Raw genomic sequence first — 16,089 nt, forward strand, 5'->3', positions numbered from 1 at the left:
ACTCTCATCTACAATTCCTGAAACCATCGGCCTGATCTAGCGTCAGCTGTTGTGGGCATTTGGGAAGTGAACTGGCAGATGGAAGATTCTCTCTCTCTCTCTCTGCCTTTCAAATAAATCAAATAAGTAAATAAAAATTTAAAATAAAATAAAACCCCTGAAGCCAGATGTGCTTAAGAATTTTCTAAATATTGTATTTGTTTTTATTTATTTTATTTGAGATACCATGAGAAAGAAAAAGAGAGCTCCCATTCATTGATTCACTCTCCAAATACCCAATAGCCAGGGCTGGGCCAGGCCAAAACTAAGAGCTAGGAACTCAATCCAGGACTCCATCTGGGAGCAGGAATCCAACTACTTGGGCCATCACCTGCTGCCTCTCGGGGTACACACTAGCAGGAAGCTGGAATCAGGAGCAGAGCTTGGACTTGAACTCAGGCACTCTGACATGGGATCCAGCATCCCAAGCGGCATCTTAACTGCCCACCAAATGCTTGCCCCAGAATTTTCTAGATTTTTAGGAAGGAAATATGGCATATATGCCATTCTATGGAACATCTTTGTGGTATCTATAATAAGACAGATTAGTATTTCTTTAACAAAAATCTATAAATACACGAGGTAATTTAAATAAAATCTAAAAATAGCATTACTATAATTGGTTAGTTCAGGTCAAGTTTCATTTTTGAGATTTTGGAATTTTTGATAAGGAACAGTAAACCTGTATGTCTATATTAATGTCTCTACTAGTAAGAGTCAAGCTATCTCCCTTTAAAATATTGCAGAGACTATCCAAAAGTTATACTTCCACTTCACTGAGTTGACCTGTCATATTGCAAAACCTCAAAAATATAATAAAGACATTTGGCATTACTCTCACCGCTTTGATTAGCATATCTAAATCTTTGGATTCAAACTTGTCAGGATTCATGTGGTTTAGGTGATCAAATTGTCTTAAAAGAGCTTGGTGGTCCATGCCTACATCTGAAAGAAAATGAAAAAAACTGTAAGCCATCAGTTACTAGATGCTAGAAACATTAATCAAAATGACACATGAGTAAAAGTATTCATATTTATTCCCTAGGATTGTATGAGAAAATGTAAAGTTTTAGAATAAGAGTTCATATTTCCTTTTCAAAAATAGTTTAAATTACATTGTTATTCTAGGCAAAGGTAATGTCCTGGAATCTAGAATGGAATACAATTAGTAAGCATATTTTAATGTTGGATACAGAAAGGCTAGTTGACCCTGCTTTATCTGTATACTGCTACAATGAATCCTTTATGGAACAATACAAATCTAATTCAGATACAAACAAATTCATTTGCAGTTTGACTTAAAGAAATATCAATTGTTTGTCTTTGAAAACACTTTGTAGAAACAGGCTACAAATTACTGCAGTTGAACTGGACTGTCAGTTGTATTATAGAACTGAGCAAATGGGTACATGTGACAACATTACTAGAAGTCAGGGTTTGCGCTTAGAAAGAAAGAATGCACAACATGGAAGGGTAGAGGGCAAGAAAGAAATCCAAGGAGAGGGATGGGAATAGAACTCTGCATGGGGCAGGCAACCGGCACAGCAGTCACCCTGGGACATGCACATCCCATGTTGGAATGCATAGTTTGAATCTCAGCTCCTCCACTTCTGATCCAGCTTCCTGCTAATACGCATCCTGGAAGGCAGCAAATGATGGTTCAAAAGTAACTGGATCCCTGCCACCCACGTGGGAAACCATGTTGGAGTTCCAGGCTTCTGGCCTCAACCTGGCCCAGCCCTAGCTGTTGTAGGCACTTGGGGAATGAATCGGCAGATGGAAGCTCTATATCTGTCTTTCAAGTAAAATAAAAAGCAAAGCAAATTAAAAAAAAAAAAAAAAAAAAAAGAACTATCTGTATGACATCAGAGTTTCTAAAATATGTACAGGTAACATGAACATGTGCACATTTTTAAGATTTATTTATTTATCTGAAAGTCAGAGTTACACAGAGAGAGGAGAGGAAGAGAGAGAGAGAGGAAGAGAGAGGGAGAGAGAGAGAGGTCTTCCATCTGGTTCACTCCCCAGTTGGCAGCAACAACAGCCAGAGCTGTGCCGATCCAAAGCCAGGAGCCAGGAGCTTCTTCTGGGTCTCCACAGCGCTGGCCCCTAAGAGTACTTTATTTTATTTATTTATTTTTTTTTTTTTTTTTGACAGGCAGAGTGGACAGTGAGAGAGAGAGAGAAACAGAAAGAAAGGTCTTCCTTTTGCCGTTGGTTCACCCTCCAATGGCCGCCGCGGCCAGCGCACCGCGCTGATCCAATGGCAGGAGCCAGGTGCTTATCCTAGTCTCCCATGGGATGCAGGGCCCAAGGACTTGGGCCATCCTCCACTGCACTCCCTGGCCACAGCAGAGAGCTGGCCTGGAAGAGGGGCAACCAGGACAGAATCCGGCGCCCTGACCGGGACTAGAACCCGGTGTGCTGGCACAGCTAAGAGTACTTTTAAAAGTTTGTAGGAGGGGCTGGCTCCATGGAGCAGTAGGTTAATCCTCCGCCTGCAGTGCCCACATCCGGTTCGAGTCCCAGTTGCCCCTCTTCCAATCCAGCTCTCCACTTTGGCCTAGCAAAGCAGTAGATGATGGCCCAAGTGCTTTGGCCCCTGCATCAATATGGGGAGACCAGGAAGAAGCACCTGGCTGCTGGCTTCAGATCAGCGCAGCTCTGACCACTGCAGCCATCTGGGGAGTGAACCAACGGATGGAAGACTTTTCTCTGTCTCTCCCTCTCACTGTAACTCTGCCTCTCAAATAAATATATAAAATCTTAAAAAAAAAAAAAAAATAGCACTCGGAGATAGAGGGGGTAGTTGTGGACTCACACTTCCTCCTAAAAAAAAAAAAAAAAAAAGTTTGTGGGAGGGGCCAGCGCTGTGGTGCAGTGGGTTAAAGCCCTGGCCTGCAGCGCTGCCATCCCATAGGTGTGCAAATTCTAGTCCCAGCAGCTCCTCTTCCAATCCAGCTCTCTGCTATGGCCTGGGAAAGCAGCAGAAGATGCCCAAGTCCTTGGGCCCCTGCACTTGCATGGGAGATGGGGAGGAAGTTCCTGGCTCCTGGCTCCTGGCTCCTGGCTCCTGGCTTCGGATCAGCTTAGCTCTGGCTGTTGCAGCCGTTTGGGCAGTGAATCAGCAGATGGAAGACCTCTCTCTCTCTGGCTCTAGATCTCTCTAACTTCAAATAAATAAAATAAATCTTTTGAAAAAAAAAAAAGAGTTTGTGGGAAATTAAGTTAAAGGGTGACATTTGGTTTTGGTGCAAAAAAATGAGATCTATGCATAGTTTTTTCATATTAGCTTCTATCAGTTCTTTTAAAGATTTATTTATTTTGAAAGAGTTACAAAGAGAGAGGGAGAGACCTTCCATCCGCTGGTTCACTCACCAGACACCATGATAGCCAGTGCTGGGCCAAGCTGAAATCAGGAGCTTCATCTGGGCCTCTGACATCGGTGGCAGGGTCCCAAATAGTTGGGCCATCTTCTGCTGCTTTTCCTGGGTCATTAGCAGGGAGCGTGAATGGAAAGTGGTGCAGCTGGGACACAAACCAGCATCCATATGGGAAGCAGGTGTCACAGGCAGTGGCTTTACCTGCCATACCACAACACCAGCCCCTCCATTAATTTTTTAAAAGCCTCTCATAAACATGGATTTCAAAAGTGTTTTGCCCCTAGGGCTGGCCTTGTGGCGCAGCAGGTTAACGCCCTGGCCTGAAGAGTCAGCATACCATGTGGGCGCCGGTTCTAGTCCTGGCTGCTCTTCCGATCCAGCTCTCTGCTATGGCCTGGGAAAGCAGTAGAAGATGGCCCAAGTCCTTGGGCCCCTGCACCCACGTAGGAGACCCAGAAGAAGCTCCTGGCTCCTGGCTTCGGATTGGCACAGCTCCAGCCATTGTGGCCATCTGGGCAGTGAACCAGCGGATGGAGGACCTCTCTCTCTGTCTCTACCTCTCTCTGTAACTCTTTCAAATAAATAAAATAAATCTTTTTTTAAAAAAAAGTGTTTTGCCGCAAACTAAACATCTTTTAATTGCATTTTTCACAAACTTTTCAAAGCGTCCTCCTAGGTGCACGTGCATGTGTGTGTATTTGAGTACAGACACGGATATACTTCCTAGCTCAGGGTGATGAAAGTGCAGAAGAGAAAATATACTCCAGTAGCAAGGAGAACTTGGAGCACCAGCCCTTGTTCTATAACATCATTTCCCACTAAAAACAACCAGGGCTCCTCAGAGAAACAGCCGATTCCAGGCCTGAGGCAGAACAGGTAAAGATCAGCCTGGGAACAAATTGTTACGCCAGAAAGCAAAGAACTGCTCAAGTTAGAACAACCAAGTTTCTGGTGAATTCTTAGTATGGCATGGAACTAGGAGTTCTACTTAGGAAAAAATACATGTGGTAAAACTTAGCCCTGGGGCCAGCATTGTGACATAGCAGGATAACCCACTGCCTACAATGTCAGTTTGAGGACCGGTTGCCCCACCTCTGGTCCAGCTCCCTGCTAATGCACCTGCGGAAGCTGCAGATGATGGTCCAAGTGCTGGGGCCCTACACCCATGTGGAAGACTTGGATGGGGTTCTAGGCTCCAAGCTCTTGCCTAGTCCAGCCCTGGCTGTTGCATCCATTTGGGGAGTGAACCAGAAGAAAGATTCTCTCCTCTCTCTCTCTCTCTCTCTGTGTATGTGTATGTATGTGTCCCTCTCTTTCTCTCTGTAACTTTGCCTTTCAAATAAATAAATAAATCTTAAAAAAAAAAAAAACTTGACCCTAAAGGACATGACCAGACAGTGAAATATATAAAAAGAGGTTACCCTCACTCAAAATAAGAGAAATACATATTATGCTATCTAACAGTACAGTACAACTCCTCATATTTGATGGCACATACCATTAGCAAGGCTGTGGGAATTTTTGCTGTGGGTATGTATACTGACACGACCTCTACAGAGGCAAATGTGGCCATATCTACCAAAAATTACAAATACACATACCTTTTGATTTTGCAATTTCACTTGGTAAACTGAGACAGGCTAGAACCAGGACTCTTTATACCAGGCTCCTCTCAACCTGACATTGTATCCGTCTCCAGCTCCAAACCAACCAGGAGCAAGGAGCACCCAGATATTAACAGCAAAAGACCCTCTCCTGCCCCACTGGGTACTCCCCAACCTGTGTGCATGCCCAGAATAGCCCATTATGATGAATACCTGATCTTCCCTGAGTGGCAGTAGTGAGAAACACCACCATTTTGAGCATGTCACGTGCAGAAAAGGGACATCAAGCAAATCGAAGGGTGGTGTGCCAAGGGGTGTGAGCCAGAGGCAGAGTCATGTGCAGACCACAGCTGAGTGCTCAGGGGAACTAGCTTGCCTCCCACTCTATAAAAACCCCTGCCAGGTTCCCCTTATTGGCCCAGCTGTTGGAACCTCTTCCCACTGTGCTGTCTCTCTTGTGCTCAAGCATAACCTCCCAATGGCACATACTGGTGTCGTCAATTGATATTTGCAAGTGAGTTGAAGAACCTAGATAGATTATCCTACTGATAATCTTATATGGATATAGTTATGCGCATATAAGATTGTTCACTAGAAATAACCCCAAGGGGCCGGCGCCGTGGCTCACTTGGTTAATCCTCTGCCTGCGGCGCTGGCATCCCATATGGGCGCCAGGTTCTAGTCCCAGTTGCTCCTCTTCTGGACCAGCTCTCTGTTGTGGCTCGGGAAAGCAGTGGAGGATGACCCAAGTGCTTGGGCCCCTGCACTGGCATGGGAGACCAGGAGGAAGCACCTGGCTCCTGGCTTCGGATTGGCATAGCTCCAGCCGTAGCAGCCATTTAGGGGGTGAACCAACGTAAAGAAGACCTTTCTCTCTGTCTCTCTGTCTAACTCTATCTGTCAAAAGAAAAAAAAAAAAAAAAAGAATCCAAATGGCCACCAATATGATTAAATAAATTATGTTATATCCATATAATAGAATTCTATGTAGCTATAAAAAATGAATATTGTCAGGGCCAGCACTGTGGCACAGAAGGTTAAACTTCTGCCTGCAGTGCCGGCATCTCATATGGGAACCAGTTTGAGTCCCAGCTGCTTCACTTTCAACCCATCTCCCTGCTAATATACCTGGGAAACCAGTGGAAAATGGCCTAAGTGCTTGGGCCCTTGTACCCATGTGGGAGACTCAGAAGAAGCTCCTGGCTCCTGGATTCAGCCTGGCCCAGCCCCAGCCATTGTGGCCACTTGCAGAGTGAACCAGCAGATGGAAGATTCTCTCTCTCCCTCCTTCTCTCTGTATCTCTGCCTTTCAAAAAAATAAATAAATCTTTTAGAAAAAATGAATACTGTCTGTGTGTACTAATACAAAAATGTATATTAAATGTATATTTAATATTTAATAATTTATTATTATTAAATATTTATATAAAAATATTTAACAAAAATGTATATTAAATGGGGGCCAGTGCTGTGACGCAGCAGGTTAAGCCGCCATCCAGACTGTCGGCATCCCATATACCCTTATATAACTCTCTGGGCCTGTCATTTTTTGTGGCACTAGATCTCCGACAATTTTTCTATTCTATGTACAGGAAATCATTCTAACTAAATTTTCTTTTTCTGCTTTTTTGGATTTCCTAAGATGTTATATTTCCTATTATAAGTTAGTCGCTCACATCCCTTACTGAAGTTCCTGCGTTGGAGTCCTGGCTCTGCTTCCGATTCCAGCTTCCTGCTAATGCACATCCTGGGAGGCAGCAGGCGATGGCTCGAGTGGCTGGGTCCCTGCCACCCATGCAGAAGAACTGGATTAAGTTCTGAGCTCTTAGCTATGATCTGGCCCAGCCCCTGCTCTTGCAAGCACTTGGGGAGTGAAGCAGGGGTTCAGAGCTCTGCTGTCCTCACCCACTATCTCTCTGCCTTTCAAATAAATAAATATCTAATTTTAAAACAAATAAATGGGGGCCAGTGCTGTGGCATAACAGGTAAAGCTGCCACCTACAGTGCCAGCATCCCAGTGGATGGAAGATCTCTCTCTCCCTCTCTGTAACTCTGCCTTTCAAATAAATAAATCTTTTAATAAATAAAATGAATAAATGACTTAATTCATTATTTTTCATCTATATATTATTTAAGAGTAATCATTTTTCTTTTGAATGTTATGTATATATTACCTATTCAAGAAATCAGTTAAATTTTAAAAATTAAGAGATGTGAAATCATTAGTAACAAAATTTTGACAAGAACATGTCATATGTTAACTGAGCTCAGCAATCAAATATTGAGATTTTCCTACCTTTTCTTTAGCACTTACCTTGAAGGGAATCCAATTTAGCTTTAATCAGCATCCTTAACCTTCCTACTTCTTGTCTTTTCAGTTCATCAAGCTTTGTCCTTACATGATGACTTACTAAATCCAGTTCTTTGCTTAACCTCCCACTCTATCAACAAAATTAATAAATTAATTGTATCTGGAACAATCCATTTTTAGATGAGATGCAACACATTATAGCTAGGGTTTTAATAAATAATAAGTAAATAATGAATAAAATACTTTTGACTTAGATAAATTAATCATTATAAAAAAATTTATTATTATAAAAAAATTTCGGGGAGCCAGCATTGTAGCATAGAGTGTTAAGCTGCTTGGGATACTGGATAGCCATACGGGAGTGTCAGTTCGAGTCCTGGCTGTACCACTTCCAATCCAGCTCCCTGCTAATACGCCTGGGAAGACAGTGGAAGGTGGCCCAAGTACCTGGGCCCCTGCCACCCATGTGGGAGACCAGGCAGAAATTTCAGGCTCCTGGCTGCGGACTGGCCTAACCCTGGCTGTTGCCACTATTTGGAAACTGAACCAGCAGATGGAAGAAGATCTCTGTCTGTCTCCCTCTGGCTAATACTCTCGCTCTAGTTCTCGCTCTCTTCTAGTCTCTGACACTGACTTTCAAATAAATAAATAAGGAAATCTTTTTAAAAAAACATTTCTTTCATAAGAGATGCTGTTTGTAATTCTGAAAGCATGATGTCTAAATGCCATGTAATTCAGAAAGCATAACTAAACCACAAAGGAGAAACTCAAAAAGTAGTATTAAAAAAATAGTACAACCAGTTGTTTGGCAGTTACTCAAAAAGTTAAACACAGAGTTAGCATACGACCCAGCAATTCTATTCCTAGACATATACCTAAGAGGACTACAGACATACTGATACAACAATCTGAACATACACATTCATGACAGCATTAGGCCTACCAGCCAAAAAGTAGAAAACATCAAATGGCCAACAACTGAGGAATGAATATACAGGACCGTTACGGGGAAATACTATTCAGCCATAAAAAGGAATGGAATCCTGACACACGCAACAACATGATGAACTTTGAAAACATTATGCTAAGTGAAAGACGGCAGACAGAAGAGACCACATAGTATAGGATTCCATTTATATGAAATGTCCAGAACAAGCAAATCCCTTTTCTCAGTTACATCATCAATGCTGGCGTAAGCTCTACCAGGGAGACTGAATTTCCACCCTTCCCCACGGCTTCATCCTGGATTCTGTCTGTCCTCAACCCCTCTCTAATATGTTATACACTCATCACATATCCATCCTAATCATCTCTTTCTGGATATGACTTTCTTTGGAGCATTCCTTAACAATTAGGAATGAGTCTCATCTTATATGCCCAGGACTTAGCACAGTGTCTGGCTTGCTCAAATGTTGTTAATTATTTAATTACATAATAGTTAATTAATATTTATAATTAAGTAATAATTATTTCTTTAATAGCATTTACCTTTAATTCCTCTATGTCTGCTTTTTGGAGCTTTTCTCTGAAATGGTTATCTGTTTCCAGCACATCAATCACTTGCTTGAGGTATTCATCATAATAAAGCCCAGTGTCCTTCAAAGCAAGAATCAAACAATGACGCTTCTGGAAGTTTTTTCTGTGCGAATCTAAAGAGCTCAATCCTGATGAACTGTCTCTAGCAAAATGACACTGAGACCTGTCCAATTTGATGACTTCAACAAAAGGAAAAAGGAATATTTCTCCAGGAGCTTTGTATCTAAACCAATATTGTGTTTAATTACTATATAAAGGCAGACTTCCTATGTGACTTAGACAATGAGGATTCAAGTCACCATATCAGTTGGTTTCTCTCCATTGCCATCTGTCTCTCCTTTGAATATAACAGTGTTTTCTTGGCTGTTCCATTCTACTCATACATTGGAAATAATTGTGATTAATTCTTCTGTGTACTAACTATAGTAAACAAGCATTGGTTAATGTTAAACAGCATATGCTTGTCCAATACTTTTTTTTTACTGCTATTTAAGGAATAAATCCTGAATGTTCAATTTTATAAGTAATAAACAATAGTGAAGTTTAAGCAATGATTGTCTCATTCCACTTCACTAAGTTATAACTTCATTTCGCTTCACTTCATTTAGTTGTAATTGTAATCCATTTAGCTACAATTAATCCCGTTTTACTTACTGGTGGCTCTATCTTTGCACTTTCTACAGGTTGAGTGTTCTGTACTTTGGTCTTGTCTATGTCTATAGGCACGGCTTCAAGGACAGTAACCAGACAGGTAACCATGAGAACACAATGTTGCGGCAGAATGGTCCTCCAGCGCATCTGAAATAAAAGAATAATTAGAGTAAAATCCCAAAAAGATGTCCTAAAACTACATACATGCATCCCCAGTGTCACATTAAAAATGTATTCAATCCTAAAAGGCTTAATACAACAAAAAATTCTAGGAAAAGGGTAAAAATCATGGTTTTTTTTTTTTTCACTATAAACATATACCTTTTATAGGGAGGGCAGCAAAGCCAAAGGTACTCCCTATAAAGACAGTCACTTTAAATGGTAAAGTTAAAAAAGTAACTATGTGCAGGTGAACATCTACTGAGTGTGTGTACACAGTGTCCCATACTTGTGAAATATGACTAATTTCTGGAAGCCTTCAAAAGAAAGTGGTAACACTGAGAGTCACTGGGAAACAACTGTGGTAAGAGAGGAAGAAGGAAGCTTTCATAATTAAACCACACAAACATTTTAAATTTGGACCACATGCACATATTCATCAATAACTACAATTAAAAAATATAAAGTTTAATTCTCTTCAACAGCAGAGAGGGGCGATTCGGAAGTCCACAGGACCTGAGTCACCCCATGATGGAGGGCGAAAGTTGCCCCAGAAGCCAGAAGAGCTTCCTCAGTGCTTCAGTCCTGCACCTCACGGGAGGTATTACAGGAATGGCACACTCAGGTGACCAGCAGGGAGAAGGGCTCTGGACAAGCTTTCTGGTCTGTGCGATGTCAGCTGCTTGTTCAGCGCTGGTTCCTAGGAAGAGACCACTCACTGTCCTGCGGGTCAGCTCTTCACCGGATGGTGCTGAGAATTCACAGCCGTGATGCCCAAGACCCTCCTCTCTCTGGTCTCTGGATCCTGCCCCTCTCAGATGGCAGCTCCCCCTGTTCTCTGGCTGCAGTGTTTGCTTTTGAGAAGAGAATGTTGAACAAGTCAACATCTTGTCACTCAAGAGTCTGAACTCTCATTTGACTTGGAAGACTTATGCTTCCGTTTCTTTTTTTCTTTCTTCCTTTTCTTTCTCCTTTTTCTTGCATTTCTCTTAACATTTTGAGGAACTGGAGTTGCTCCCTTCTTCGTCTGACGTAGAACCCTCCAGGAACTATTTTGAGTGCTGGATCCTTACATCCTTTTCATGTCTTTTATTCTCCTGAATGACGTCATACATGGGAACTTCATGTGCTAACTTTTGGTTGCCTTTGATAAAGAAAGGACATTCTGTGTCGCCCGTTTGGTGATCATAACATTTGCAACATCAACGTTGCGTCACTTTGACTTCTTTCCCCGGGGGCATCCCAAGTCCTTTAGTTGGCGCATGAGCCAGAAATTCCTGGGCATGTTCATTGCCTGGTACATCCGGTATACAGTCTTCTGGCTTCATCTTATCTTCTTTGATAAGTCCAAGAGAAGGTTTTTCATAATCAGCCAACAAATACCGACAACTGCCCAACCGGTCAAAGAACACTCAGCTCCTCCTGGCAGTGCCAAGAATCCAGGTCTTCACCCCGGTTCAGGACCAGGCCAGCCCCCCACCCACGCATTCTCCAGGAGGCGCCTCTGCGGATCAGGCCTGCGTGGCCCCCTCCAGGCATCCTGTGATGCTAGCATCCCACACTGGAGTGCCAGTTCAAGTCCCAGCTGCTCCACTTCCCATCCAGCTTCCTGTTAATGCACCTAGGAGAGCACTGGATGATGGCTCAAGTATTTGGGCCCCTACCACACATGCGGGAGACCAGGATGGAATTCCTGGATCCTGGCTTCTGTCTGGCTCAGACCTGGCTGTTGTGAGCATTTGGGAAATGAAGCATGGGATGGAAGACCTGCCTCTCTTTTCCCTTCCCTTACCCTCAACCTTTCCCTCTCCTCTTCTCTCTCTGTTGCTCTGCCTTTCAAATAAATATTTTTTTAAAATTCACCCATTTAAAGTATAGCATTTTCTAATCTGTAAAGACACTACCTAAAGTTTTGTTCTCAAACCTACAAGATAAGATTATTTGGGAACTTGTCAGAAATGTAAATTTTCAGGTTATACCCAAGACCTCTGAAGTAGGGCTCTGGGGTTAATCTGTTTTAGCAAATTTCCAGGTGAATCCTATGTGAACTGAACCCCACTATTACCTACAAACTAGTGCTGTGAGTAAATTTTTTAAAATATTTTATTTATTTATTTATTTGAAAGGTAGAATTACAGACACTGAGAGGAGAGAGAGAGAGAGAAGTCTTCCATCTGCTGGTTCACTCCCTAAATAACCGCAACAGCTGGAGCTGGGCGGATCCGAAGCCAGGAGTCAGGTGCTTCTTCCAGGTCTCCCACGCAAGTGCAGGGGCCCAAGGACTTGGGCCATCTTCTACTGCTTTCCCAGGCAACAGTAGAGAGCTAGATAGGAAGAGGAGCAGCCGGGACTAGAATTGGCGCCCATATAGGATGCCAGTGCTGCAGGTGAAGGATTAACCTACTGTGCCACAGTGTCGGCCTGTGAGTAAATGTTGTTCAAAGATGACAGCTCAATAACGCTAACTAAGTTATTTTTGCAAGACTTGTGATGGGCTTCTGTACATCACGAATCTCTAAGAGGACGGTTTATTTCTCCAAATAATATCGTCCCAATATGAAGTTCCTCCTCCTCCCCCACAATTATTTTTCTGACAACTAAAGTTTATTTCTCATTCATTGTTCATGCCCACATATGTGGGTGTGTTTTTTAATTTTTTGTTGAGATACAATTCATATGCCTTACAATGTCCCCTTTTAAATTGTACAAGTCAATGTTTTTTAGTATGTTCTCAAGGCTGTGGAACCATTACTGTTTAATTTTAGAACATTTCTATCACCCAAACAAGAAACTCCATACCTATCTGCAGTCACATCCCACTCTCTTTCCCCACCCCCTGGCAACCACTCATCTTCCTGTCTGTATATTGCCTACTCAGGACATTTCATTCAAATGGAACCATACAAAGTGTGGGTTCTTGTATCTTGCTTTTTCCATTTTGTTTTTAGGATTCACTCATTTTGCATCAGGAATTTGTTCCTTTTTTTTTTTTAATCACTTTATAGATATTCCATTGTTTGGATACACCACATTTTATCCATTCGTAAGTTGATGGACATTTGTGTTATTTCTGCTTGTGGGCTATCGTGAACAATGTTGCAGTGAAGATTTGTGCTCAAGCTATTGTGTTAATAGGTTTCCATCCTTTTGGCTACATACCTAGGACTAGAACTGCTGAGTCCTTTTGGTAACTCTATGGGTAATATTTTGAGGAGCTGCCAAACTGTTTTCCAAGGCAACTGTGCCATTTTACTTTCCCACCAGCAGCAGATGAGAGTCTGACTTCTCCACTTCCCCTCAATGGGTTATTGTCATTTCTGCTGCTCCCTCACTCTTCTACTAAGTCTACTGTGAATAAGAAAGCAGGTCAAGAATGAATGTGCTCGTACATATTAATGTGTGTGTGTGTGTGTGTATATATATACCCTGACACCATCTCAAAATGACAAAGTCACAAAAAGCCTAAGGGAACCTACTCTAAAACACTGACTGAATTTATGGCTCACAAATATTTAACTGATCCCTAAGTTTATCATAAATGACAATAGAAACCATCTATTGAGTATTTGCCATGTACCAAGGAGTATGTTAAATATTTATATATTAATGCAGTTAAATCTCACAATGACCTTCTAAAATCAATACTGTCTTCAATTTAAAGTACTGATACATTTGCTTTTAAAAAGCTTGATCTACTTAAAAATAAATCATATGAGAGATATCCAAGAACACTAATTAGAAAACTACAGTCTTCCTCTCTCAGAGCCACCCCCCTGCCCTTGGCTGCTGCTGCTGGAAGTTTTTGACTTAAATAACCCTTGCTTTGCTAAAGAAAGGAGAGGAGAGGAGAGGAGAGGAGAGGAGAGGAGAGGAGAGGAGAGGCGAGGCGAGGCGAGGGGAGGGGAGGGGAAAGAATGAGAGAGAGAGAGAGAGAAGGAAGGAAGGAAGGAAGGAAGGAAGGAAGGAAGGAAGGAAGGAAGGAAGGAAGATAGATCACAAAATTTTATGGAGAAACACCTTAAAAGATGTCTTTTTAGGAACTGGAGGCTCATAGTGGATTCAAAGTTCCAAGAGTCAGTATTGTGAGGATCTCACTTCTAAAGCAGATCTGTAGATTCAGTATGATCTCAATCTAAATTCCAGTGGACTTTCCTATGGAACTAAATGACACTGGAGATAAGAGGCCAAGAATAGCCAAAACATTCCTATTACCAAATAGCAAGATTTGTTTTAAAGCCACAGTGGTTGGGATGGTGTGGTATTGATACGGGGTAGGTAGACCAACAGAGCATATTCAGAGTCCAGAAATGGACATATATATATATATATATATACCTGATTTATGTCAAAGTAGCTCTCCAGAGCCATGCGACTGAGTGAAACATCCATATGAAAAAGTAAAATTGGATCTCTTCCTCACAGACCAAAATAAGTCAACTCTAGATGAATATAAGTTCTGTGAACAGCAAACAATAAAATTTCTAGGACACAGGATACCTGGGTTAGGGATAGGCTTCTTAAACAAGACCCCAAAGCTACTAACTATGAAGAAAAAGATGGATCAACTCAACTACATTTAGATTCAGATCTTCTGTTCATCCACAGAGAAAAACAGTTGTAGTATATATAATGAACAAATGGATATGGAGCAAGCAGAAGTCTCATCCTGTTGTGGTATAGTTTTATATAAAACAAATAGCATATTTATGAGTCATGTGGAATGTATTCTTTTGTGTCTGGCCTTTTTTGCTTTTAGGAGTCATCCATGTTGGGGCTGACACTGTGGCACAGTAGCCTAAGCCTCCACCTGCGGCGCTGGCACCCCATATGAGCATCGGTTTGTGTCCCAGTTTCTCCTCTTCTGACCCAGCTCTCTACTTATGGTCTGGGAAAGTAAAGAAGATGGCCCACATGCTTGGGCCCCTGCACCCATGTGGGAGACCTGGAAGAAGCCCCTGGCTCCTAGCCTCAGATTGACTCAGCTCTGATCATTGCAACCATCTGGGGAGTGAACCAGCAGATGGAAAACCTTCCTCTCTGTCTCTCCTTCTTACTGTCTGTAATTCTACCTCTCAAAAAAATATAATAAAATAAAAGAAATAAAATCTTTAAAAAAAAAAAGATTCATCCATGTTGTGTGGTCAGCAGTAGCTCATTCAATTTCATTGCTGTATAGTATTCCATTATATAAATGGACCACAATCTTTTGTCCCTTCTATTTGCTGAAGGACATTTGGATTGTTTGCACTTTGGACCTGATGCGGATGGTGCTGCCCTGAATGTATGTCCATGCCTCATGGTTTCTATGGCAATTCTACACCAAGTTCAAGTATGCTCAACTTTAAGAAATACCAGGGGGTTGGCGCTGTAGTGTAGTGCATAAAGCTGCCGCCTGCAGTGCTGGCATCCCACATGGGCACTGGTTCGAGTCCTGACTGCTCCACTTCCAAGCTCTCTGCTATGGCCTGAGAAAGCAGTAGAAGATGGCCCAAGTCCTTGGGCCCCTGCATACCCGTGGGAGACCCGGAAGAAGCGCCTGGCTCCCGACTTCGGATCTTTGAAGCTCTGGCTGTTGCAGCCATCTGGGAAATGAACCAGCAGATAGAAGACTCTGTCTATGGGGGCTGGTGCTATGGCACAGTGGGTTAATGCCCTGGCCTGAAGTGCCAGCATCCCATATGGGCACCGGTTCGAGTCCCAGCTGCTCCTTTTCCAGTCCAGCTCTCTGCTATGGCCTGGGAAAGCAGCAGAAGATGGCCCAAGCCCTTGGAACCCTGCAGCTCTGGCCATTGCAGCCAATTGAGGAGTGAACCAGCAGATGGAAGACCTCTCTCTGTCTTTACCTCTCTCTGTAACTCTTTCAAATAAATAAAATACATCTTAAAAAAAAAAAAAAAAAGACCTCTGTCTCTCTCACTCTCTCCCTCTTCCTCTCTGTAACTCTGCCTTCAAATAAATAAATCCTTAAAAAAAAAAAAAAAAACAATTTTCAGAGGAAAGTTAACTAGATCTTAGTATTCTTTTAGTGCTTAAATTCTATTATCCACTTATTCTTTTTAGTGAAGTACAGATCTTTGCTGTTACTTAATCAGAAATATTAATAAAATTGCTTATATCCATACCATTGAATTAAATGATTAAGGTCTATCACATATAAATGCCTTTCTTTTTTTTTAATAGGTCAGCACTTTTTTTTTTTAAGATTTATCTAACAATTTCAAATAATTTGTTCAAGGAAAAACCTCAATAATTTAAATTATTTTTAAAAAATATTTTCTTTATTTATTTGAGAGGTAGAGTTACAGACAGTGAGAGGGAGAGACAGAGATAAAGGTCTTCCTTCCATTGGTTCACTCCTGAAATGGCTGCAACGGTGGAGCTGTGCTGATCCAAGCTGTGCCAATCT

General features: G+C 42.0%; 1 protein-coding gene and 1 pseudogene across 16 annotated transcripts in view; both read right to left on the minus strand.

Moving 5' to 3' along the window:
- Window positions 1-16,089, minus strand: part of NUCB2 (nucleobindin 2) — a 54,728-nt gene that overhangs the window by 22,621 nt on the left and 16,018 nt on the right. For 10 of the 16 annotated variants that reach the window (XM_070072837.1, XM_008275102.4, XM_070072840.1 and 7 more), the window contains 4 exons: window positions 9,528-9,671; window positions 8,826-8,933; window positions 7,341-7,467; window positions 881-984 (listed from right to left, as the gene is read on the minus strand). In XM_070072837.1, coding sequence (XP_069928938.1) covers window positions 881-984; window positions 7,341-7,467; window positions 8,826-8,933; window positions 9,528-9,671 — 483 coding nt within the window. Of the gene's footprint in view, window positions 1-880; window positions 985-7,340; window positions 7,468-8,825; window positions 8,934-9,527; window positions 9,672-14,018; window positions 14,140-16,089 lie in introns of all 16 variants that reach the window. The other 6 variants (XM_008275101.4, XM_017350894.3, XM_008275100.4 and 3 more) reach the window with 1 other exon arrangement.
- On the minus strand, window positions 10,445-11,222 carry LOC108178972 (retinitis pigmentosa 9 protein pseudogene; annotated as a pseudogene).

Source organism: Oryctolagus cuniculus, chromosome 1 (assembly GCF_964237555.1).
Source record: "Oryctolagus cuniculus chromosome 1, mOryCun1.1, whole genome shotgun sequence".
Lineage (NCBI taxonomy): Eukaryota > Metazoa > Chordata > Mammalia > Lagomorpha > Leporidae > Oryctolagus > Oryctolagus cuniculus.